Below are 26,842 nucleotides of genomic sequence, written 5' to 3'. Positions count from 1 at the left end.
GGCTGACATCAAAATTCCTGACTTTCTGGATTAGTATCCTTAAGACTTGCTCTGAGAGGCAGCTAGATGGATGTTACATTTATTTTGTCTAGGGGGCATGGAGTGTGGAATGGAGTAATTCCCTTATTGCAACTGATTTTTTTCTGTGAGAAATTATGTTTTGAAGACTACCAGCATCCTTGAAAACTCATCTGGGCCAGCAGCTGCAATAGGCTGAGTAGAATCAAAAAAGAAAATAAAATTTAACATGCCTTTCCTCCTCCCTTAACATTTCACAGATTTGTTTGTCATTTCTCTCAGCACTCAGTGATGAGTGACAGGCAGATTGACAAGAATTTATGACACTGCTGTCAGCATTCTACCAGCCCAAAGAAGTGCCTTGGCCTTAGAAAACATTGGTATTTAGTTAACTTTGCCTACATCTGATCAAAAGAATCCAAATCAGCTTCCATTTTGTTCCGGTCTGACTAATGAATATGATGAGACAAGAACACACCATGAATGATGAATAATTTCAAACCCTAAAACTATCTTAAAAAGACCAAAGAAAAATGCATTTAAGTGCATCTTCAGTGTACTGAGAGCTTTGGATTTGTTTGTAGACTCTGTTATGAAAACACCATGGTGAATGTTTAGTAAACAAGGGACAAAGGTAATTTAAAAAAAAAAAAAAAACCCACCCAAAAAAACCAACAAAACAACACACCCAGAAGGCTTACTAGGTGGTGTCAGACTGAGATAACTTTATTCCTTTTAAAGTGATCAGTGGTAGAGATACTAATATTATCTATTTTGTGTATATATGCACGTGTGCATACATGTGCAAGGAATTACAGCCCCCGAAATTTATTGCAAATTAACTTAAGCATGAAAAAGCTACTATTTCAGTATACAAACTTGGAAAGCTACAGAAAACATTAAAAACTTCATCTAACTGTAAGTTGTCAAAAAGGGATTAGACAAAGAACAACCTTGAGAATTGGTGAAGAATACACCAGCAGAACTTAGCACTGGACAAAAAAACCCCAAAAAACAATTAAGACAAGTGAAGACAGTAAATGCTCTCCTCTGTGTAACATAACAGGGAAGTACATATGGGACAATGTGCAGATATCTGGTATCTCCCTTGGTTTTCATTCTCAATTCAGTTCCAGCCTGTATCAAAGAACTTCCAGTGGACTGCACTATAATAGAAGGCCAGGCTACAAACACAGATTGCTGGAGGTCCGCTTGCACTCCAGAATAAAAAACAATCTACTAGAATTACAAAGAAATGAAAAGAAAATAATCAAGGTCCCTAAACAGAATATATGCAATTAAAATGTACTTTGAATCAAAGTTAGAACACACTAACTTGTTTCTTTACTATGTCAAACGTGTTTCTTTACTATGGAAAAGATAACATTGCTTGCTGACCAAAATCACTTATTTTTCTGGTCCTGCTATCTACTTGTGATGTGTTTCATCCACTAATACTCCTGATTTTCTACATGGACTTATATAATAAAAATGAAAGTAAAAATGTTTTGTCTTCTCTTGCCTCGCTATCAGGAAAGATACTGAACTAAGGAATTGGCTGTAGAACGAACTTCATTCCTTTCAGAGGTTCAGGAGAGGTGGTAGGTTTGTCTGGGGGAAAAGGGAGCAACAGAATAAAAAAGATTATTTTTGTAATGTTGTTGTGTCACTTGAATTCACCAATGATTAAGGACACTATAAACAAGCAAACAAACAAGCTACATAATAGGACAACGATTCCAAATTCTTCCTTGAAAAACCACCATCACAATTATGTTCTGAGGAAAAAGCTCTTGCTTCCTGAAAAATTCCAGAATTTCATTTGACAAAAGACAAATCACCATTCAGTCTTCAGGCAAAGGAATGGAGGGATGCAGCTACTTTCCTAATGAGTGATGTCCTGTCATTCAGGACAGAGAAATGGTTTCTTCTCACTGTGATTGAGGACAAAAATCTCATGAAGTCAAATCACTTCAAACCAAAAAATTACAACCACAGCTCATTAAAATCTATGCAAAATCCTCAATATACCGTATTGTTCCAAATGAAAAGGATGTCAACTTAAGTCTGTTAAGAAATGGCCAGTGCTCAGTCTAAATGATTCTGTCTATAAAAATACAGTGTCCTCAAACATAACTGCCTTAGCCTTTTTTTTTTTTTTTTTATTATAATTCACACGTAATAGTAAATCTGTTTATCCCTGAGGACAAGTCCTTAGAGGTCCTATGTTTATCCAAATAGCTCCACCTTCTGGGATGTAGGGCAGTATAGATAGTAAACCACAAGTAACTGAATGTATTAAGAATAAAAGTAAGTTTTTCCACTTTGTCTTTTTATATTCTGTTTATTACTTAATGGAAGAATGCCGTGTAATTGCGTATTCAGCAAACCACTGCCTAGAGAGAGAATGTTTCATGCAGAAGACTAAAGAGTAAACCAGACCCCTGCAAGAAGATTAAGAGAAAATGCTGAATTATTCCTACAAAAGAAGCAATGAGTTGGAAAAGTTTTGTATTCCATCTTCAGTAAAACAGAAAGAGACACTTCAGTAGAGCAAAGTCTGCAGCCCTCAAAAGGCCACTGCATCAACCTCTGCACAATTAAATCTGCAACAGCCTTGTAAAACATGCATTATATTGTGCAGTAACTGAGGGGTAGAGGACATGAAAAGTCCAGATCAAAACTAAAAAAAGGAATAAACTATACTGGGCATTGGTTTGTTAGGTACAAAATAATTAGAAATTTGAAAAACAAGCCAGAGATTTAACTAAAACCTTCCAAATTCAATTTCAAGAGCAATTACATTAAATATATTTCTTCAGGTTATCTTTTCTTCTACTACTAACCACTTACTTCTTCTATTACTAAAAGGGGGTCAAATTTGGAAGTCTGAAGAAGTACATTTGCAGAAGACACTAAGTTTGAATCTTCCTGTCACCATCAGGACTTATTCTTCTTCAATGTACTTAGATGGTTAAGCTATAAAACAAGAGGACCAAAAGGATAAAGAAAATCACTGCTCAACTTGTAGATCCCCTGAAAAATTTTCTGTGCTGGCTGAGGCTCTTTGAAAACAAATAGAAGTTTTGAGCAATAGGTTTGTTTCCTCCATTTCTTTCCACACGCTCATCTAAATCAGTTTGTGGACAGCATGTTGAATATCACCATGTAGGATCCTCCCCTCCAAGAGGGAAAGCAAGCAGAAGACAATAAAAATCCATTTAAGTTTAGACATGGATAAATAATGTACATTATGGATTTTAGGACAAGATAAAAGCTCAAATTTATATTTCAAATCAACCACTAAATTCCTGGTTTCAACTAAATTATTTTTTCTGGCTTTGGTTCCCTGATTAGCAAGTCTCCAGCAGATGAGAATTTTTTTAAAGATGTTTTTACATTTAAAAACAAATCTGTCTATCCAAATCAGCATTCTTCCTTTACACAAACACTATGTGAGCAAGTATTTCAGAAATAAACTTAACACGGTATTTTAATAACTAGTATATAACCCTTTTTTCAGAGTAAAGAGTTGAAGAGAAACAGATTCAATCATTCACAGATAGATCCAGTAAGATGCAAGTTCTGGAACACTTCCCAACACTCCATCTTTCTTAAAAATGTGGAGAGCAGTTTCTTTCAGCTGTTCTACTGAATTTCTGCATTTGCATTTAGATGACCTCTTAAATTGTAAGTTACTGGTTTATTATTGAAAGGTTCCATGTTTCAGAAATTTAAATTAGATAAGGCTTGATCAGAATGAATGAAACCTTCTTTTATACAGAGTATTAGAAAAATATTTCTGCCTACATCCAACTTCTCTAACCTTCACTGACCTTAAAAAGTTTAAACTTTTGATGCGGTATTTGGGTATATAACACAGCGTGGGTATGAGATGCTACAGAAGTCTAGAAAAGCCTAACTGTAGAGCCATGAGGAAGTTTGGCACGGGAGACAGTTATTTCTGAATAATTTCCGTATGAATTTCACATAGGATAACAGAATGAAAACTAAATCATCTCAGCATACCTACAGATTTTCAGAATGCCATATCCATATGTATTTTGTTATCTGCATGTACAATGGTTTCACATACTTTCAAATCAGAATCTGTATCAGGACCCTACCCGTAGCATTCAGAGTTCAGCAGGAAAGAGTTTTCCTACTTTTTTAACAGATATCCTCCTCTTGGTAGCTCACAAACATCCAAGGTAGCACAGGTAGATATTCTGAATACTAATATTCTTGGTAGAAAACACAAAAACTCAAGCCCATATAATACTGCCAACAGGCAACTAGATTCACAGAACACCATTTTCTAGTGAAGGCATATACTTATCTCTACACTTTTTTGCAACAAGAACACTTCTGAAAGAAGCTGTCTAGGCTTAAATAGAACAAATGCTGATTTGGCACAAAGGGGCTCTGTTAGTTGACTAATAATCTGACATAGTCCAAGTACTACTTTGCCTTTGAGATTAGACCTTTAAAATGAATACCTATACCTAAAAGTAGGCACAAGAAGTTTCCATCCAGGTTGTTGTGTTACATATACCTAGTAGGTCCTCCTCTTCTAGAGATGAAATGCAAGAAACAGTATCAGTGGTTAATCAGCCTAGCAGCAAGTGGGGGTTAAAAACCAAAAAACCTAAGCAGACAGGCATTACCTTGCTTTGACAATGCTGAAGCACATTCCTATTTTCAGCAATAAAGTTGTACAGAAAATCTGGGAAACCCCAACCAGAAATGCCCTAACCCCGTATGAATATTAAAACGGGGCAATTGCTGCAGTAAAACATCATGAAGCACATGATCAAAGTCCTACCAGTTCCACAAGAACTAAGATCCCAAATTATTTTGCATCACAAGCATCCTCAACATACACTAGAGTTGACATTTATTTACCAAAATAAACAAACCAACAACAAAAAAACAAAACCACGTTTTTCTAGCACTAGTTGCTGCTCTGAGGCCACAGATTAAATTCACTTCTTCATACAAGTGCAGCACAGCTTGTTAACAATGGTCTGTGCAAGCCCCAGTTTTCCCTCTTGCACTGGGCTTCCAAAGTACAGCATTTTTATGAACGGTCTTTCCGAGAAGGGAATTAATTCCCTATTATTGACAACTTACACTTTTAGCTACTGCCCATTTTATGATGCATAAGAGAACAACTCCTGTAGGTACTTCAGGTATTCGCAAAAAGCTGAAATATAAATGTTAGCCCAGCTGGAGCTATTTATTTATAATAGGAGAATAACAAAACATGGTAATAGACAAACATAAAAGTAGTGTCTGTGAACAAAGACCTCTTTTGGAGGTTCTAAAGTTTGTGTGCCCTGAAATCCACTCCAGAACAAGGAAACTTGTAACGGAGGCTAATATCACTGTTCCAAGACAGAACAAAATATTTTGCTTTTGCTACTTTGCCTAAGGGTTACTACAAAGTATCTTTCTTTCTTGACAAAAGGGGGCTTTAAGGGCCCGAAATGACATCTGGTACAGATCACTGCAGTTTCCCAAGAGCTGCCTGTAAATCCATCCAAATAACATAACCCTGAACTGTAGATCTAACTCTCAGCTAAACACGAAAGTTAGACATGCATTATTTTGGTTAAGCCGAACACTGAGCAGAACAACAGAAAGACTTCACCATATCTTGGGCAGAAAAGTAGTGAAAACAAGCAAATTCCCTGCTACACTAACTGGTAATGGTCAATACAATGTAAAGAGGAGATGCTGAGATGACAGTATTCATTTGAATTATGACATTACCAGTGCAACGACTGAAAATAAGTCTGGTAAACAATTAAACCAAAATGTGTCATTAACCTCTCAACTGTTACAGCACACAATCTGCTGTTGAGACATAAAGGGAAGTTAGTTCTTCCAGAAGATGGACGGCTCACCACTTTATTTGATCTGTCATGTTCACCACAGTGCCTAAAAGACCCAAATGAAATAAAAAAAGTCCTGTAATGCACAAACTAAAGATGAGTACGAAACAATGCAACAGTTGCTGACACTGTTCTGGTCCCTCATTCTCAAAAAAAAAAAAAGACAGCAGAACCCAATAGGCATCACAGTTCAGAAAAAGGATGGTAACAAGAAGTAACATTCTGGAATGGCTCCTATATGTGGAACAACACACTAGGACTCAATTAAAAACTGAGCCAGTTTGTGAGAAATCTGTAAAACTATCAGTAATAGAGAAGTTTGTCCATGACCCTTAATTCATAGTACTATGAGAAAATCAAGTAAATTGAAAAGGAAGAAGAGCTGCTCTATTACTTAATGTCATGGATGCAAAAAATTCATACTGGCTCAAAAAAGACCTGAGGTCTTCTTCCATGAATTTAGCCATCTACCGCTATTAGATATGAAACCTCTGAGTCACAAACTGCTGGAGGCTGAATATATTCAAAGAGAGCATCACTCCATGATTTGCCAGGTCTACACTCTCCATTATGCATCCTCCACTGAACCTCACCCCCATGCTGAGGTGCTGAATTAAACGGCTTCTTGATCCAATTTCATAGAGCTATTCTTATATAGTATTTTTGCCATCACTTCAAGATATTTCATATTTGATTTGGATTCTTCCACCAATGTATTGAGAGAGAAAAAAAAATATTTACATATTACATACTGAGATGACAGTTTACGCAGAAAGTGTACTTAATTCAGCCACTTTTACATACAAGAACAGGAAGTCTGGTATGGAGAGCCTTGAATAATTACTTAAGCTTTCTGTAATTAATTTTGTAGCCACTCTGAGAATACTCATAGCTTCTAATCTCCCCCCAAACCAGTATACTCTTGACATTGTATGATTTTTCGTGCTTCTTAACCTAGAAGTAGTTCTTTAAGATACTTTTCCAATGAGGCATTAAGAACAAACAATTTAAAGTTCTGAAGTAACAATTACTGCTGCACATTGTGAGCTGCTTACCACAACCAAATTCTCAAGGCCTAACTAAACATTATCCTTTATTAATGGCTAACACAAAACAGTAGCTCAGGAATGCTTCCAAAAAGGATAAGAAATTATTCCTCTTTGTCCCAGAAGAGATTTTTAGGGTTACTTCTACTCCTTCGGGTTTCTGGTGACATCAGCCAGACAGCCTGTGTTATCACTTGCCTGAAGACAGTATCTGATACCTCAGGAACAGCCTATTAAAAAAGTTGTTGTGTTCATTTTACCCTACAACTAGAGATCCTGACTCCCGTGGTAGTTTAGCTGCACATTTTATGACAGTTCAGTAATCATACTTGACCAGGAATTCCTAATAAGTGATAATGAAAAACAGTGAAGCAAGTCCTCCTTCAGAAAGAGATACATGTATTTGACTTTATTTTTTTTTTTTTACTTTTTTTGAAATTAAAACAAGTCATGTCAGGATCTGGCTGTAACAGCTATTACAGGATAATCAAACAGCTGATGAGCACAGCTCTCCAATCTTACAGAGGGAACTTGTTGGTTTCTGCTCATCTCTACTGATGCAGGCATCAAGGCAAACATCACCACCTTCAGCGGTCCCCATCTTCCCGTATTTAGTTAGCACAGAAGCATAAAAAGCAGCAGATAATCCTCAGACTGCTTCTGTTCTACCCTTACTGGGTTTCTAAATCTTTGCCATTCACTGGGAAAGGCACTATAACATTATGTAGGTATCAGATATAAGGGAGTTGGCTGGAACAGTTTTTCTCTGTGAAGATGAAATGGCAACATAAACACATGACAAGGACTAGTGGAATTTCTCCAGTAACTTGCAGTTGCCTGCCATGTAGCTGCTGCAAAGTCATTACAGACTGTACTGAGCAGAAAGCGTAACAAACTGCCAAGTTTGTGATACAATACTAAAAGAGGGCTACAAGAAAACTGGATAGGAAGCTATGTGGAAGGTACACCTTTTGGATCCTCTGTATCTTGTACAGCTGAAATCCCTAAACTAGCAAGTATAGCAGTGTGTGGACTTCCAGGTTTGTTCTGGACACAGCGTTGCTGCTTTTCTGAGCTACTGCACCCGTGTTAGGAAGTCATGCCAGGAAGGCATGCCAAAAGGGCAAACTGCCACTTGTAGGCCCAAATCGGCTTATGCAGAACAAGCTCAAATGTGCCTGTATCACATCCTGAGCTGTTCTTAGGGTTAGACAGCACAGACCTACTTTGGGACTACCAGCATGAGAGCTGCAGATATATGTACTCTCTCTATTTTCCGTACAGAAACTCCGGATTGCTCTAGGGATCAGACTTGGATTACTTCATATTAATATATGACGCAAACCTCTGCCATTCTCCTCCAAACAGCACTGTTTCACTTCTAACAAAAAGCACTGAGTGAGAAAAATGTAGACAAGTCCTCATTGCTATGTGGTAGCATTGCAAGAACCAACAAAAACAATGACTAAAAAAGCAGCCACCATAAAACCTAGTACTGAAGCATACTGCTACTCTCGTGAGCAGCACTATCAAGTGGGCAACTATCAGAGTCCATGGGTTTGGTGTTGATTCAAACATCTAATCTGATACCTATCACCAATAACACAGAACATTTGGAGGTGGTGTCAGACCACTATCAGTGTAGTGCCCTGGCATAAATGTTGCTAAACCAGGCCTTATCAGAAGAGGCCTGGATTTTAAAGTAAACTCAAGTGGAGAGATACCAGGAGTGGGGGGAGGAAGGATGAAAAGGCAGGAGGGGAGGGAGGAAAGAGCCACTGCTTATCCCACTTCCTCTCCTTTACCTTGGGAAAGTGAAAGCAGTACAGCTGTTTCTCGAAAGCCTGGAAAAGGTAGTGGTTATCCACAGAAATCTAATTCATGTCAGAGCTGGGCAGATCACATTTACTCCCAATTGAAAACTGACTTGCAGATAAAGTTTTAAGCAGCTTTCCTTTATGTTAACAAGAAATGCCCAAACAACAAGAAAACCCAACAACAGAGCACTAGAACATTTGTTAAATGATATGCCTCTCACCTCAGCAAGATAGTAATCTGCTATGTCCATCAAACAGAGATATAATTACCTTACACAAAAGGTAGTATTTGAACCATGGCGGTTGTTGCTAAATCAAAGGAGTAAGAGCTTGAACAACAAGAAATTGAGAGAGAAACCAGCCCAGAAATAAAACCAGACAAACAGGTTTTACATTAACTTGTAACCTACAACAAACAGATATCTAAGTGCAAAATTAATCAGCTTTTACTCCAAGGATATTTCTCTAACTTCCACTTTGCAGCCACAATCAGCTACAGAAAACCACAGTATGATGCACTAACATTAAGGCTTTGGATGTTGGTGATGAAATAACAGCTGGAGCAGGGTCCTGAAACCAAAGAACACTGATATTAAGATATGACAGTTATGATCACAGAGAACACATGTATATCGCTAGTCTACATGCGGACAAACATTTGAAGTCTATTTCAGCATGTCGCCTAGTATTACATTCCCCTTCCTTTATTTTAAACCTGCACAGTTGCAAACCCTCCCTGTGAAAAAAAAGCCCCAGACTTTTTATCATCAAGGATTTATATCATAAACCAACACCTCGTGACCTTCAAATGCTTTTCCTTTTGCCCTTTGAGCTTTACAGTGCACTATGCAAGGAAAAAAAAAAAAAAGTCAGAAACATGACCCTCTGTTTCAAGTGCTCTGAAAAGAATAGCGTTTTAATATTGCGAAGTCTGAGATCAAGCAGGTGGTTGTCCTGATTTGGTAGTTTGGTAGCTCACTCGTTTGACACAGGAGCAAATAACCCTATCACTCTCCAGCCATCAAGTCTCAAGCACTCTGGGAAACAGTGGGAACGTGGTTTTCTCCTGACCACTTCTCACCAAAAGACAACTCAAGAGAAGCCAGAACAACCTTTCCTTTAATCTTAAATGAACTGCTCACCAGGAAAAATTAAAAGTCACCCTTCATCAACAACCAATGTGAAAGGCCTGAGAGTAAGCTCTGTCAATGGACATATTAAATATTGCCTCCTCTTTCTAAAAACAAAAAAAAAAAACTACACAAATATGCTAGTTGTTGATGCTAATAAATATACCAGCTTTTAGTCCAATTTATCCTCATTATCAGTGAACAGGATGGAGAACTACTCCAGCTATTGACTGTGCCCATACTTTTTACTTCTGAGTGGTGACTCAGAAAATCCTGAACCAATGTTAAAACAGTCTCCTTAAAATTAAAGAAAACAAACTCTTTAATAAAATTTCTGAAAACATCAGTATTGATCATTTTAGGATGAATAATATATTCAAATCATAAATAAATGATAAATATTTCTGATACTGAGAAGAATATTTACACGGTTCTATAAATTCATTCATTAAGAAGTTTTAATAAAAATAAGGGTAAATAAAATCAGAAATACAGCAGCTACGCGTGTGGTTCTTCTCTGCACATGTGACCTCGGGAGAAGGTAAGAACTAACATTACCTAGTAAACCTGCAGTTAACAGAAAACTATAACATACATTTTGCATTTAAGGTTCGTAAAAACAGGACCTGTTCACTAGCCAAAGCATTCATTAATGTTTACCATTGTTATACAACACTATTCTGAATTACTCATTGAGAAACGTGATACACATGGAAGTATCCCTGCTATGAAGGTTTCTTCCTCCGAATAAAATGATTGCAAACCACATCCCTTTAAATGGAGTCAAGCAACAAAAACTAAATAAAGGGGTAAAAGGGCTCCCAGCAGCATTCTTATTTACAACTTGGTAAAGCAAATTTAAAAAAAGGGAAATTTCCATTTCTGCCCATGTTTAAAAGCAGCAAAAAACAGATGAGCTTGACCACAAAAGTTAATCACAATTAATACAAGTATCTAGACCTTTTCAATTAATACAATTCATTAGGTTATAGCAAGCAAAACCAGCTCTTTTCAGATGACAAATAAGGGTAGGGATTACATTCCAGCTGCCAAAATCTGAACGTAAAGAACCTATCTTATCAGCCAACTGTCAGCTGAATAAATTTTTCTTTAATTCAGAAACAGGAATATAGAATTATTTTTTTTTCTGAAACATCTGGTTATTAGGAAGCCAGAATATCAACAGTTAAAGGCCATCTCTAAATTTAGAGGCCTCCCCAGCTCCCTTGCCGAGGTGCACATCCCGGCTAGGTCTTGGCTGCATGGATGAAGTTTCTGTTTCATACATCCCATACTACCACATGCCCTGATTTGCTCTGGAGTCTTATTTTACTTATATGGAAACCGAATTTATGGGTACTCCTAGCCTAGGCAAGCAACACAGACCAGAACTAAAGTGCATCTGTCCTTCCATGAAACAAAGAGAGACTATTGCAGAAAGTGACCTGCTTGTGGAAAGCACCTGCTGAAATACCTGAAATGAAGATTAGCATATGAACAAATGAAATCTTGGTATGATTAACCAACCTATCAAAAGAAAGAATGTAAAAAAAGTACTACCTTCTTTTCAGTGGGGCTTGAAGTCTTTGATACTAACGCTGCTTCAACAAGACCCTGCTCAAGTAAGGAGTCATATTTTATGCTTCTTTTTCTGTTTCTCCTCTCCTTGTTTGCTGGCTTTTGTTCATTTTCCTCTGACTGAGACACATCTGCACCATTGTCTCCACAAATGGAAGATTCAAAAAGAGGCTTTCCATTCATGTAGGTTTTTGTGATTTTCAGCTTAATTTCTGGAGAGCCGTTCTTGATAGGAGTAGTGTTGGGTGGTGTTCCAACTCCCTTTATTTCCTGGGGTTCAAAGCGCAGCTTGGCATCTTGGGCCCCAGACTCGCCATTAAACACACGTGAGGTTAGATCTTTCAATTTATCAGCTGGAATAAATGGAAGAGCCTCATGGCCATTATATTTTTGCATGACACCTTCTTGTAGAGTGGCAGAAAGTTGTGCTTTGCCCAAGTAGACAGAACACTCACGATTCACTTCACAATTCTGAGTTTTCCCATTGGTATTTCCAAGGATCTCTGGTACCTGCTTCATTCTGATGTAGTTAATTTTTCGAGTTAACAGTTGGGAACTTCTTTTGATGCTAAAGTCCATTCAGCCCAGATGTTTCCAGTCTTACACTGCTATATTAAGACAAAAAGACAGAGAATATTTTTAATAATACAGAAATGTCAAAAGCTACCAAGTATTCAGATAAATACATCCCCACTAATATACACCCAATGTACTTCATTCAAGTTTTACTAATAAGTGTTGCTTGCAATCTTCATAACCGAAACACTTCAATATTTTTTAATGTGCATTATGAAAAAGTTCAAAAAAACTGATTGATGAATCATCAATTTTATTAAAGCAAAAGCAGAGAGCAAAATCACAGCGTTCATGTTAACAATCTGTTAACAATCCACGGCATGAGTCTTACCCACGCTAATTACTCAAAGGTATCGCACTGTTTAAAACAAGTAAGAGTTAGACGTAAGATAATATCATTAATAACAACAGATGAGTTTATTTCTAAGAGGTCGTGCCAGCATAAAAACCCCACAGGCTGTGTTGCTGTAGCACCTACACCATGGACAGCAGCATCACAAGCTTCTCTTCCTCACTCTACAAACAAGACCTCAATTTTCCCCCAAAGCACACCTTCCCAAGGAAACAACACAGCTCAGCCTTCACATGTGTCCCAAAGTGTTCTGACTGCGAGAATGAATAAAAGGGGAGCATTTTGTATCATGAACACCAGCCCACTGGGAAACTGATGATCCTTCAGCCCAGTGGCCACACCGCAAAATTTAAATGATCAGAGCAACTGCTGGAGTTTCAGCTTTTTAATTACAACGTCATCTAACACCCATTTTTCATATAGAAATTTGAAAAAATCCAACAAGCTAAAACTGCACTATTATCTGCCCTAGACAGGTTTTCTGCGGTTCTAAAAGCTACCCCGCCCATTTTAACACTATACTATCATAGCAAACAAATGAATCTGGCAAAATGACTCCTTTATGCTCCTAGACCAGGCAAGATGATCATTTTCATTTTTAAAATACATATGCATAGTCTCTTCATATTACCAGGTCCAACGTATACACGATATAGAGAAATACACCATCATAAATATTATGAAAGCTCAGCACAATAAACATCATATCCATGCTCAAGGTAAGCAATTTGATATATGATTAAGTCCAAGAACTGTCACATCAGATCAAAAATTCATCAAATCTAGTCTCACATGCTTCCAAAAAAGTGCAGTAAAAACCATGATGAATAACTATTGAATTGTCAGTTGCTGTGGAAGAAATCTCCTCTGAATCTTACCACTTTGTTTATTAATATACACAGTTATAATGCTTACAGCTGGCATATTTCTGAAACTTGCATACTTGCTACTTCTACATCAGGAGTAGCAACTCCTAGTAGCATTATCCTAGTCTGGCAAAGCTTCTTATGGGTGGCAGGCCTGAATTGGCCAACATGAAACCTTTTCACAGACAAAGATAAAAAAAAATAAATAATCTAAAAATCATAACTCCATCACTCCTCAGCAAATGCTCCCATCTCCCTGCCATGCTGCTCTAAGGTACCTACAAGATAAAAGGGTATGTCTCCGTACAAGCTATACAGGCTCATTTGAGAGATGAAAACCATTCTCCAGGGACAAACAGCAGCCTGAAAAGCTGGCATTAAACAAGGCAAGACAAACAAGTATACCTGAACTCCAAGTACATCTGTGACAGGAAAGGTTCTAATCTTTCTTTAGCCAGATGAGGTCTGAATTAACAATAAAATCTCTGATAAAACGAGTGGAAACCAGCCATCTGTATTAACCCTTTTGAAGAGAAGTCAGAGCTAAAAGGAAACTCAAAACTCCACCAGAACAGAACAAAGAACTCCAACCGAAGGAGAACTCGTGTACTTTCACAAGATCTTCTCTGAAAACATGAACATGAGACAGACTCTCAACTCAATTAATAATATGACAATGTTTCAAGCTGTTATTCAGCAGATTTAACTGAAATCATATTTATTTTAAGAAACAACTGATGACAAATTCTATAAATCTCTAGGCAAAAGGCAAACCCATTACAGGACATGTGACGCTTATGGTTACGGAGATGACAGCAAGATTCCTTAAAAATAAACAAAACACCAAACTGTTGCAAAATCTGTACTTCCTTCCCACAGATTCTTAACAGAGTAAACCAGAATGCAAACCAGAGATTTGATTTGGGCATCTAAATTCCCTGTGTCTAAAAAAATAAGCCTGCAAGGGAGCAGCTTTTCTGCGGCTGCAGACGCCCTCCAGTGGTTGCCTGAACCAGCCAGAGCAGCAAACGCCGCAGCTCCCCACCTCCCTGCCTGACAGACAACTGCTCATCGCAGCTTTGCACAAGAGGACCAGCACCAAAAATGCCTTGTGCGACTTCCACCCGTCCATCAACTACATGGTTAAGTTGAAAAACATTTTTTAATATGGCTCCATTAGCTGCTTATCAGGGTCTGGATTTCTGGATTGAGACATCTGCATTTTGTAACTCTGTTTTAATCCATAATTTTACAAGTATTTTTTTGTCCTGTTTAAGAATAACTCTTACTCTCATCACTTATTTCTTTAAGATAAAAAGCCATCAAGGTTGAGGCAGACTAGGACAACTCAAAAAAAGCAACAAACAATGAAATTAGACTACATTACTGGTGTATTCAATCTCAAAACACTGGATGCATTAAAAAAGCGGTAGTTTAAGGATTTCAAAACATAGAAATCATCAGAGAATCACAGAATAATTTAGGTTGTGAGGGATTTCCTCAGATTATCTACTCCAACCCCCTGCTTAAATCAGGGCCAACGCAGAACAAGCTGCTCAGGGCCTTGTCTGGACAATGACCAGCAAACAACTAAGTGAAAAGACATGGCTTAAAGAAATCAAGTTTTACTCTCTTTCCAGCTAATAAACCTAAGGGTAGTAATTCCCTATCACAAAAATATGAAGACCAGTAGGACCATGCAACTTTTAGGGGCTACCCTGATTTACCTAATACATCTGAAGATACACAGCATGCAGATTTTAGAACTTCAGTGAGTAAAGGTTAATGGTTCTCACTAATACAGGTCACTAAAAACAGGTGAAAAAGGCCCTGAAAAAGGCCCCTCAAATCACTGAAGCCTAGAGAGACAACAAATCCAGGAGTATAACCCGTAAAAGGAAGTCAGTTGTACTCAGGCCAATAGTAGATGGGAAGATGAAGACAAAGGCAGTAATTTGAGACAGTAAGATTATCAGAACCAGTAGACACAGATTATAGAATATGGAAAATAGACCGTGTTTGTACAAAGATTTAATGGAGCCAAATGAAAAGAGGCTTAAAGTAAGAGGCAGAATGACCCGCAAAGATAATAGATGTGAGCATCTATAAGCAAATATAGTCTCACTGGGGAGATGAGACTTGTAGAGACCAACTTGCAGGTCAGTCACCATCTCTAGGACAACCAATGGAGGGAAACCGTAGATATGCATCTCAGTCCTCCTCGTAAAAAATAAGCTATGCTGTGGGTTCTCATTAAACGGAGGAAGCTAGCAAATCTACACACGGGAATAACAAAGGATTTCAAGAAACAAGGGCAAAAAATAAAGCTAATTAAATTTTGCACAACCTTTGCTATCTAAAATACATGGTAGCCCAATAACATAAGCAAGAAAAACAACTAGTTTATTTATGAGAAGGGGACAATAGAGCAGAAAAGAAAAAAAGAGGCAAGGAAGGAAAATGATCAGCAATAGATAACCAAGCAGTACATGAGTTTAGAATTAATGCAAGGAGATCTAGAAGACAGGACATGAAAGAATGAAGTGAGATCGATCACAGACAAGATCTGGCTGATCAGAGTTGTAAGAGTAAGGTCCTGAAGCAGCTGAGCGTATGATTAGATTTGGTAGTTAAATTAAGTGTACTCATGCCGGACCACCATATCACACAGAAGCAAAAGCAATCCCTTATCTTTTTCTAGATGACTCTACCTAGAGGAAAGGAAACTGGAGGGAGTTAGAGAAAGGAAGGGGACAAAAGCACCACACACTAGTAGCAGCTAATGAGCTTAAGCTAGCATCTTCCCATAATGACTGCCTGGTGACCCACTAAGTACCATTTTCACTAACAAAGGAAAAAACATGATAGCCAAGGAATCTGCTGAATAAACATGGTATTTTAGCTTTCAGTAAGCAAATTTGACTTATCGTCAGAAAGGTCTCTAGATATTTTAATCGGACGATGACAATCAGACACTCCTTGTAATGGCTTTGTACACATTTTCATATTAAAAAAGCAGGTTCTACATAAGACAAATTATTTTGCAGACATTTTAAGTAATATTATTAATTACTTGAAGGTCCATCATCTGACAGGAGTCATGAGCCAAATACAGTTAGTCTGCATGTCAGATTCCTCCTTCACTGTCCAGGCCACTATCATTTATGTGATATTTATTATTCATTTCTTCCACATCTGCTGCAATTTCAGAGATGCTTTTCTTGTGTGTCAGAAATAATGGAGTAGTCCATTCCTTCCAATTCTGCCAAAGGGAGTGAACAGAGTAAGTAATCAACAACAAGCGTCACTATTAAATACCACTTTTGTTTTGTCTAAGGCTTTTCTTAAAGCCATTTCTCAGGTGAATTACGCAGGCAAGGGGGGAAGAGAGGGAAGATGACACACCCAAATACAAATTCAGAGTAAGAGAACTTTATCCACAAAAGCTAATTTTATTACCTACAAATCAGGCTTTTGGCTGGCACTGAAAAAGCTAAAAGATAGCTGCTGCTTTTTTCTTAAAGAGAGCTTTCTGGTAAGTCTTCTCCATTGTCTCGTCAATTTTAAGATGGTTATTCCTATTTTCAGATCAGAATGAGACAAAATACTTAAAGAGATTAGTAAAGTTACAACACATTCTTGCTAATACAAAACTTGAGTATGCTTATTCACAGTATCTTGTATAAAAACTTAAAATATCAAATAGGAGTAGAGACATATTTACTATCATGCAGTACATGTGTACATGCAGTACACTGACGTTCTTCAATGTGTTAAAATAATGAAAAAATTACTAGAGTATCTAAACAGAATTTACTTTTAAAAGAAAATGCATAACTGAAAATTTTATTGTGGGTTTGCCAAAAATTGTTACAAACCAACTCTATCCAGCAAATTTAAAAGCATTACCTGTCATTAAAAAAAAAAAAAAGACATTACTGTAGTAGCTGACAGAGAACTGAAAATAATGATACTAAAACCTTTTAACAATTTACCGCTACTTAGAAGAGACTTGGGAAAGAAAAAAAAAAAAGAAAGAAAAAAAAGAAACTTTAGTCCAAAGGAGCCAATTTTGAGTTTAAAAGCACCTGAAGTAAAGACTGCATTAATCCTGCAGTAGATATACAATGATTTCAGTTAACCAGCCAGCTGGCAAGGCTGACCTACAAAGTATTTTTAAATGATTACATGAAAATTTCCTTACAGTACATAATAACGTTTATATAGAGACGTAATATACATTTGCACAAAAAGATCCAAGCATATTTTGAAAACTGTGTGAAAAAGGTTAAAGTACTCACATTTATTTGCCACCCATTTTTTTTAAAAAAATAGCATTCATCTTTTCTAATTTGTTTTGGGTTGCCTTTTTTTTCCTCTATTGGATAAAATTTTAGAACTTAATTGTTAAAGTCTATTTTCATCAACCGAAACAAGTATTTACTGCCTTCTCATAAAGGCAATGTTAGCTTGTACAGTTAAGAACTGTAGAATGGCAAGCAAAGAATTTCTTCACTTTAAATGTTACTTGCCACTGCAGAAAGCAAGCTTACAAAACTGATGGGCTTGACTTTTTGTTCCTCAGGAAAATATTTTGCAACCAACCCTGCTGCTGAGGATAAGGCTAGAAGATTCTGTAACAGGACTCCTCCCCATTAATTAGTTTTCTTAAAAATCAGAAGAAATATTCTTTTTCCACTGCTGCAGAAATTTAGTCAGTTCCACTCCTGCTGCTGAAGTTGGGTGGTGAAGGAAGAAGACAGATTTGAGTAAATTCAGACTCTTGCAAAATGTTGTATTTCTGTCTGAAGAGAGAATACAGATACTATTGTGGTGGAATCACAATCCAACAGAAAGAATCGTTTCTCTTCTGCGGATAAGCAGAGAGGAACTCTGGTGCCTAGAACGGTAGACTTACCACCAGTATTTAATAAACACTAAAAGGTAGCCCTCGACAGTTGCTTAACAAATGGCTAAAAGTAAAAAAAAAGTTACTTTTTCAAATGCAAGCTTGAGACTTTTCTGTCTCCTGGAGAGTTCCAAATGGTCCAGCTGAAGGGAATGGCCCCTTTCTAGCAAACCAGCACTCGACAATTCAGTACAGCCAGAATACTCATTCAGTCTAGGTCTTTCCTCACCAGTGAAATGATGTCTCTCAAATGGGCCAGAGTTGTGCATCTGGCTGCTACTTAGCTTGGGAACGAAGAACCAAATGCAATCTCAAACAGCTCAGCACTTAGGCACTGAGTTCCTTCCTTATTTACACTGCTTTTTCACCCGGTTCAAGCCTATTTTAATTTCCCATCCCTTCTTTAATCCCACAGCTTTTTCTTTTCAGCAACCTACCTCTGCTCCTTGCACCATACCTTCAGGACCCGGATCCTCTGGTTCTACATAATACTCACTGCAGTAGATAAACACACTATCTGTTTGCTTCCTCTTCAGTGTGGCCAATGATTCTGCCCTTATTCCCACATGTAGTCATGACAGCACAGCAATTGCCTGAAGCTTCACTGAGAGCATCATGAAAATTTCTGATCGTGCAAATTCTGAGAAGGGAAGATCAAATCTGGGATGACACCACAAAGTTATCAATGTAAGTAATGAATCAAATTGTAGTATTAATAAAACGTTGTCCACTGCACCTCTACAGAAATAAACAATGTTGCCCAGATCAGACCAGACAGCAACTAATTTTAATACAGAGGATACAACCATTTTGCCTAGACCCTTAAAACTCTGCTATCTTTGCCTATCATGGCATTAAAACCTGTTCACCTAAGTGGCTGGATTTAGATGCCAGAAGCACACTTGGTGTATTGGAATCATTCTAAAAAGCAACACCGTGACAGTGGTGATATATGAAGCCTTGTCAATAGTACAAAAGCCTAGCTATATGTATACATAGGAGAGACTCATAATCTTTCTCACTGAGCAGCATTCGGCCATGTCTTCTGTTGTTTATAAAACCAGTAACATGTTGCACTGATAATGCACCTCTCTAATGTGGACAGGTAACGTGTAAAAATATACACAATTTCTTTCATCCAGTACATTCAACTTCACGTCCCATAACATTTAAGTGAAGAACTGGAAGGTAGAGTTCAGGTGTAGTTAATAGTGACTCAATGGCACTGTGGAATTTTACTTTAAAACTTGCACCTTTCATTGAGAACTGTATATACCCATATCTGGTCAACATAACTATGTCTACAATGTAATCCTGGCCATACTGCGCTAATTCTGGTCTACTTTACACATAGACTGTAACTATATACATGCAACTGTTAATTATTCTATCAGTGTATTACATCAAAGCAAAACACACACGCACAACTGGCAGATGTATGCCAGGAACACTCAAACAAGACCCAAGACTTGGAACACTAGACACTCTCCAAACAAATCCAAATACTTGCTATTAAGTGGCCTTTCTGGTTCGGACATTACTTGAAGTATTTTTCTGTGCTGGGGCTTTAACATGCTCTTGCCAAAATGCATTACCACCATTCGCATAGTTCTTAATTCCCTCTCTACTTCTTTTGCCACTTCTACATCAAGAATCTCTCCAAAAGAGCTATTAGCATAACTGTTACAGGTAAAAGGTCTGGAATTTGAGGCAAGTTTTTAGGTTTCTGCAGATATAATGTAGCTTACCCATTTAACTTGGAGACAGAATGATAAAACACTTTCCTGTCCAACAAACCAATTCCTTCTTGTCCACTTTCCAAAACTTCTGTGTTGAGAGGTTTGCAATGGGTATCTCTTGCCATTTTTGCTGTCCTTTCTCTCAGCATAGCACTACCTCTGGGGATTACTTCCCTGCCTTATCAAATTTAGTTCTTTAGACAAATTCTGTTGTACCTAGTTCTTATCAGAAAATCAAAAAAGTCTTGATTGTAGAAATAAGTCATGTTAAGCAACTGTAGTTCTGTCCTTACCTGCAGAGTTTCTGAAGACTCACCTATCACTACCACTTTTGAGCCAAGCATTCACCTGATGAACAGATACTGCACATGCACTTTCTACTACACATTTTAAGACTACAACTTGGTTTTTGCACTATTGCTGAATTTCAGTCATGTTCCACATTTAATCACAGCATTTGTTTCCAGTTTGTTCAGGAGTGCTACTACAGAACAGCTTCTCATGGTCTGCATTTTGCATCCACAGAAGAATCACAACATTAATTTCATTCTGAAGTATCTGATTGAAAGTTCTGGGCAACTACTCCATATAGCAAGATGATCCATATTCATATCTTTCATCCTACACTGCTCTCCAAGCTTCATACGTTGGCTTAAATCCCTCTGGCTTTATTATCAGACTAGAATCTGGGCATTCTTTACTACAGAGATAACTCCCCAATTTAGATGTTTCTGAGTGCCAGTGCAGTCAGGTTCTTTGCTCCGATGGCATCCCACCAAGGCTGGCAAGTTCCACAATTGATTTATCTGATACACGATCTTGGGAACCTCTGCTCCACAGACTAACCCATGCCATAGCAGGAACATTTACACTTCAACTTATTATAATGAACAAATAAATGAAATGGGTCCCAAACACTATGACAGGAGGCTGCATTACTGCATTTCCTTCCCACTGCTTCTTTTATCAGTATCCTTTCAAATAATTTCAAATGGCATTTATTTACATCACATTTCTAATAAAATCTTCCCTAACATCAGACTTCTTTCTTGAAAATATTTTTGTCATTGAATATTTCATATTCTACTCCTTGGTGTATCTCTTATTTAGTAAGGCAGAACTCAGAGAGCAGGCCAACATTCACTCTCTATTAGGTTTTTGACTATGGAGAAGAAAATGTGGAATTCTGATGTTAGCCCTCAAGGACAAATATGTTTAAAGATTATTATTATTTTAAAACACATTTTTTTTTAATGTGTTTTATGTTTTAGCACAGATGTGAGATGTCAGTATTTTAGTGTTTTAATACAAGGCACAGGCCAGAAGAGGTTTCACAAAGGTAGTTAAATGGCCATCTCTGTCAGTCAACCGAACAAGACCGCTCTGTGCTTCTCCAAAGAGCCGCACGGAAAACTGACAGTATTCTTCACAGATAGCGGAAGAAAGCTTCTATGAAAGTCTATTTCAATAGCACATCATGCTATAGTTTTCCAGCCATTTGCCACATATGTATCCTTACCCCAAATATGGATGAATATAAAATAGGTCCAATTTGTGCTGGTGAGCTGAATACCAAAGTTCAAAACAAGATCAAATTGCTATCTTGCACTAAGATAAAAATAGGACAGGTTAAAAGGATGGGGACAAAACTAGAAACTGAGCCATCACCTGTTGAGTAGCCCTTGCAATTTAACACATGCTTTAAGTCACTTATATATTTTATTATTTTCAAATTATGCCAAATACGAGAACCTACACCAGTGGTGCCCCAGGGCAAAGTAATTTAGCCCAACATAAGAATACTCTGAAGTACTAGGGGCTAGCACTTTGCTTTTCCATACTTCATAAATTTAATTTGATTGCTATGAAACGTTTAAAAAATTTTTCAGACATCTACTTTCCACATGTAGCTCATCACACTCTTGTACTATCAGAACAATTTCCATGTAATGGTATTATTTCTTGACATTATCAAGAAGGATAGTAGAAACCTTGCTTTTGGTTCAACCATGATTAACAGGTATTTGTTTACTGCACACAAAACGTGTTTTAAAAAATTCAGTTTATGGTATAATCTATTATATGCTTCGGACAGAAGCAGCTTTTCAAATGTACCAGAGAGTCAGTAGATTATCTGGTGCTAAAGTTTAGAGTTGCTTGCGAGCAAAGTAATGCATGATGGACTATGCATTAACCTATCATCACCATACACAAGGTATTAGTATATACGATCTGTTCTCCAGAAATCTTGCATATTTTTGTAGCTTGCTATTCACCAGAAGGGCAGCAGAATAGAGTATGGTCTAAATTTCCTTTAGAACACATTCCAAAAACTTCCCCCTTCCTGCTGATGCTAGAAAATATAAAATAACTATGCTAGACACCATCAACTTGATAAAAACATTAAAACCAGCACTTGATATATCACTTTTGTAATTTCTGTCAGTGTAAAACGAAAAGAAAAAAGCCAATACATTTATACAGCTGTCTTACTACCTCCAATGACTGCAGGTCATAGAGAAACTAATTTGAAGGTGCAGTGAAGGGGGAATTTAGGTAGTTTCTCTATTTTCCTTCAAAACTGTACTCAGAACCAAAGCCTTCCAAGTAGCCATTAATTTTGTCAAATAGCTAACCGACCCATTCAACCAGCTACACGAATTTATAAGCTGCAGGGTGACTACTGACATGTCAACAAGGCTCTCCTCACCCACCCCCTTTCTCCCAAGTCCTCCACAATTATGCACCAAGGGAAATTTGGACTCCCATGCCAAGCTCTGATGGGAAATTATTTTCTCTGTCCACTTTACCACTGACCGCTTATCCTGGTGCCATATTCCATCTCCACCTTCTCATTTACACCGGGGAAATTCTAGCACGTCCCTGGTGAAGACATTTCTCAAAGCTACATCCCTAACTGGAAAGTGATGCTTCCTAGAAACATGGACTTACTCATCCACTTAGACCCACTTCAGTATCTCCATTCTTCCTTCATCCAAAGGCTAGATTCAAGAATTATACCAGATCTATCATACTTACTCAACCATAAGCCCATTTCATTTGCCTTTGCGGAAAAGTAATGAAAGACCTCACACAGTATAGTCACAAGCATCATGTCAAAACATGCAGTCATCACCATCTCCTGCATTATTATTAGTCGCACCAAGCATTTCTTTATTGATGTTTGATTCCTGAATGTTAGGGTATCTGTTGTTTTCAGCAATACCACTCAGTGGATGCTTCCCCCTGTGCGGCACAGTGGTCTCAAGGAGAGGTGAAAATTTCTTTCCCAGAAAACGCTAGGTTCTTTACCTTGTTCTACACAGAAAATACTTGCAATTTTCACGCATTCAACCATCTTCTATGCTTAAAACCTAAGCGATGTCTTGTAGTTATGTAAGCAGGAATGATCAGAGGTGACCAAAATACTTCAAGAACTGTGCTTGTATCTTCTCCTCACCATAAACTACATCCTTAATCCAGTAATCTGACCAGAGCAGGTGAACCTTTATAAACGCATGGGGTCCCAATGCCGTCAACAGGCTTTGATCGACCACGAGGAAAGACACGCATTTATCAGTCTGTAGGAATAAGGCCTCGCTTGGGAAACATAGTGACACCGGTGGAACAAAAAGCAGGCTCGGTGCAAAAGTGAGAGGTGAATGGGCCACAAACAATAGGACACTGAAAAACAATCCCTTCTTGCCATTCCTTTGCTATATTGTTAGCGCAATGTTTTGGACATAAACTCATATATATATATAAAAAAACATACATACACACACACATATACATGTATATGTACGTACACCCATACACATCAATTTCACTGCCCAAATATTAAAAAGAAACACCCTCAATAATCATTTTTTCTTCCAGTCTAAAACAAAGTGGGGTTGTTTTTGTGGCAATATCCAGTCTATTGCATGCAGGCAGTAATTTAAATGCAATAGTCTCATCTGCAAAGCAACCACTGACTTCAGAAAAAGCACGTAGCCCTACAGATATTAAAACACAATTTCTTTTATTCTTACTAGCCATTTGTTGGATTGGTATTGAACTAAAAAGAAACATATTTTTCATTTCATTTCCATTTTCTAAGCTACTTTAAATCTACACCCTTAAAGTATAATGACCTAGTTTCTTCTGACATTTTCAAATAATATTTGATAAATCAGTAGGTTTTACTGTACTTTTAATATCTAAATTTTTCCGAATATGTATGAGGGTGAATACTCCTATAACCTTCACAAGAATTAGCCATATAGTCTCCAGCAACATCCAGAGCTTTTATATTCAGATACTGAAAAAAACTGTCATATTTTCTGATGGCTGCACACTAGATGAAAATCCCAGCATGTTTTAATATATGGGATATAGATGCTTACTGAAACTACCAAAAATTGCATATACTGTAAGTACTGAGTCCTGAGTTGTCCTACAAAACAGTGGTTTTATTCAATGATTATATCCAACAGTCAAATAATACCACACTGTGAAATTGAGGAGTTTATTAGGGTTCATATGCTGCATTTCCTGAGCAAAATTCCCACAGCAAAACAAGCAAATAATAGCTTCAGCGACAAATTTACAGAGATTCTACTAACATACGAACATTTTGGTGAAGAACCAATTTATTCCTGCAGCTGAAGCCACACATTCCATGTTTAAGGAATTTTAGTGAGCATATACATCCGCATAAACCACCAGCAAGGACTCTGCAAAATCTATTACAAACTTCATTGCCACCCTACAGTGTTTACAGTTACCTTCCTTAGATGTCTGAAAAGGCTAAACGCCAAACATATCTTGTTTTTTTTTTTTTCTTTTAAAGCAGACCTCGTTTAGCTTACTCAGCGCGGGCAGCACTAGCTCCTAAATTTAAGAATCATTATAAGCCAATTTTAATGCAAATGCCAATAAGGAAACTATTCACGCACACAAAATACACGGGCAATGACTGATACCAGCCTCTCTCCTGTTTAATGCCTGTTAGCAAGAGGCCCATTTTCTCTGAAATCTGTTTAAATACGGTGTTTACTGTCTCTGTACTTCTACTAGTATTTACTCCTCCTTTCAGCCGACATATTTAAAAAAACCAAAACCAAAATGCAAGTATAAATATGTTCAAGAAGTGTGGCAAATTCCCTTCTCCACCCCCAGAGCGGTACAGCCACAGCGGATGAGCTGTAACTATGGCCTTGGGAATACAAGTTCCCCAGGCTCTTTTACCACACAAATATCAATTCAAGTTACAAGAGCCCTATCCTCTTATACTTAATGAAGATTGAGCCAACGAGCCCGTATGCCTTCGCAGGAATGTTTTCTTTCCATTTTCCTAACAAGGCTCTCCTCCCATACAGGTCCAGGATGGACTGCAGAAGGGTGTAAGTAGAAGGATCATCACACCACTGTTTAGTGGAGGAATAAATCAAACATGGCTTCCCCCTCCATACATTTCCAGAGTTACATTCACTCTTGCAGCCGTACAATCCCAGTCCTACCCAGAGGGAAGGGACAGGAGCAGCCTCCACCTCCCCACACCCTCACCGCCACCGGGGTATATTTGCAGCCACTCCACCCCTTAAGGAGGCGGTTTAAACCCTGGAGAAGGCTTTTTTTTTCTTCCCATCTCCAACACCCCCCCCCCCTTCGGTTTTCTTTCTGATTTGCACTGATTGATTCCTCCCCCCCCCCCCCCCCCCCGAGGGAGGGAGGTGGGACGGGTGGGCACCTCTCACACACCCCTTTATGTTGCCCCCGACCTCCCGCAGAGCCGAGGAGGAGGAGGAGGGCAGGGGGGGAAAGGATGAAGCTGCAACAGCCGGGACTCCGGCTCGGCATCGCTCCTTTCCGCTCCTCCGCCACCCAAGAGTCAGGCCCAGCCAGCAGCAGAAATCCTGCGGCAGCCTCTGGGGGGGGGGGGGGGGGGGGGACGGGGGACGACGACCAGGGGCGGGCGGGAGCAGCGGGGGGGGGGCCCGCGGCCCCTCAGCCAGGGCCAGGTAGCGGGGGGGAGGGAAGGAAGGAGAGAGGGGGGGAGCGAACAAAAAAACCCTCCTCCAGGGAAGGGGGAAACGGGAGCTGCGGGCTGCCCGGGCAGGGGCGGGCGATGGAGACGGTGGGGCGCCGGCGGTAAGTTTGAGGGGAGCGGAGCCCCGGCGGATGGGGAGTCCCCGGGGGAAGGGCCGGAGCGGGGGGGGGGGGAGCGGATGCCCCGCGACGGGACCCCCGGCCCCCACAGCGCTTTACCGGGTAGAGCCCGCGGTCCCAGCCCAGGAGAAGGGGGGGGCGGGGGGGGCGCTCCCGGTGAGCGCGGCGAGGCGCGGGGCCGGGCGGCAGCATCCCCGCGAGCGAGGGAGCCTCGCCGCCGCCGCTCCCGCCTCCCGCCCGGGGCCTGCGGGAACGTGCCCCGGGTGCCTCCTCCCTTCCCCAGGGAGGCGGGCGGGGGGGTTGGGGGGGAAGGCGAGCCAGCCGCGCTCCCGGCCTACTGACCTGTGCCCTAGCGCATCCTTCTCCCCCGAGAGCCGGGCGGAGGCGGCGGCGGTAGCTCGGTGCCGGGGAGCGGCGGCAGCGGCGCGAGCCGAGGCGACACGGCAACAGCGGCGGCAACGGCGGCGGCTCCGGCGATCCTGCGCGGCGGCCCCGCCCCCTCCTCCGGCCAGAACCAGCGCGAAAAATCCGGGCCGCTGATTGGGCGCCGCCGCTGCGCTGCCCCTGGAGCGGCTGTTTCAAATCCCCCCGCACGGAGCCGCCCGCACGCGCGGCCCAGCGGCCCGGCGGCGGCCGGGAGCGGCGCCAGCCGCGGCGAGCGCGCGGGGACGGCGGGAGCGGGGCCGCCCGCGGGCCCGCCGGGCGCCGCCCGCCCGCCCTGACGGGGCCGGCGGGGAGGAAGAGGAGGGCGGGCCGGGTGC

The 26,842-nt window shown here is 39.6% G+C and overlaps 1 protein-coding gene across 6 annotated transcripts in view; it reads right to left on the bottom strand.

Annotated features, from left to right (window-relative positions):
* NSD2 (nuclear receptor binding SET domain protein 2) overlaps positions 1 to 26,544 on the bottom strand; it is a 75,642-nt gene extending 49,098 nt beyond the window's left edge. For 4 of the 6 annotated variants that reach the window (XR_012623013.1, XM_074821934.1, XM_074821938.1 and 1 more), the window contains exons 1-2: positions 26,424 to 26,544; positions 11,469 to 12,094 (exon numbers count right to left, since the gene is read on the bottom strand). Coding sequence is in view for 5 of the 6 variants with exons in the window: in XM_074821934.1 (XP_074678035.1) it covers positions 11,469 to 12,065 (597 nt within the window). In the remaining variant the exon portion in view is untranslated. Of the gene's footprint in view, positions 1 to 11,468; positions 12,095 to 16,353; positions 16,543 to 16,739; positions 17,432 to 18,626; positions 18,700 to 26,423 lie in introns of those variants that run through there. The other 2 variants (XM_074821936.1, XM_074821935.1) reach the window with 2 other exon arrangements.
* Between the last annotated feature and the right edge of the window lie 298 nt (positions 26,545 to 26,842).

This window comes from Strix aluco, chromosome 4 (genome assembly GCF_031877795.1).
Source record: "Strix aluco isolate bStrAlu1 chromosome 4, bStrAlu1.hap1, whole genome shotgun sequence".
Lineage (NCBI taxonomy): Eukaryota > Metazoa > Chordata > Aves > Strigiformes > Strigidae > Strix > Strix aluco.
This window is presented reverse-complemented; position numbering and strand designations above follow the sequence as displayed.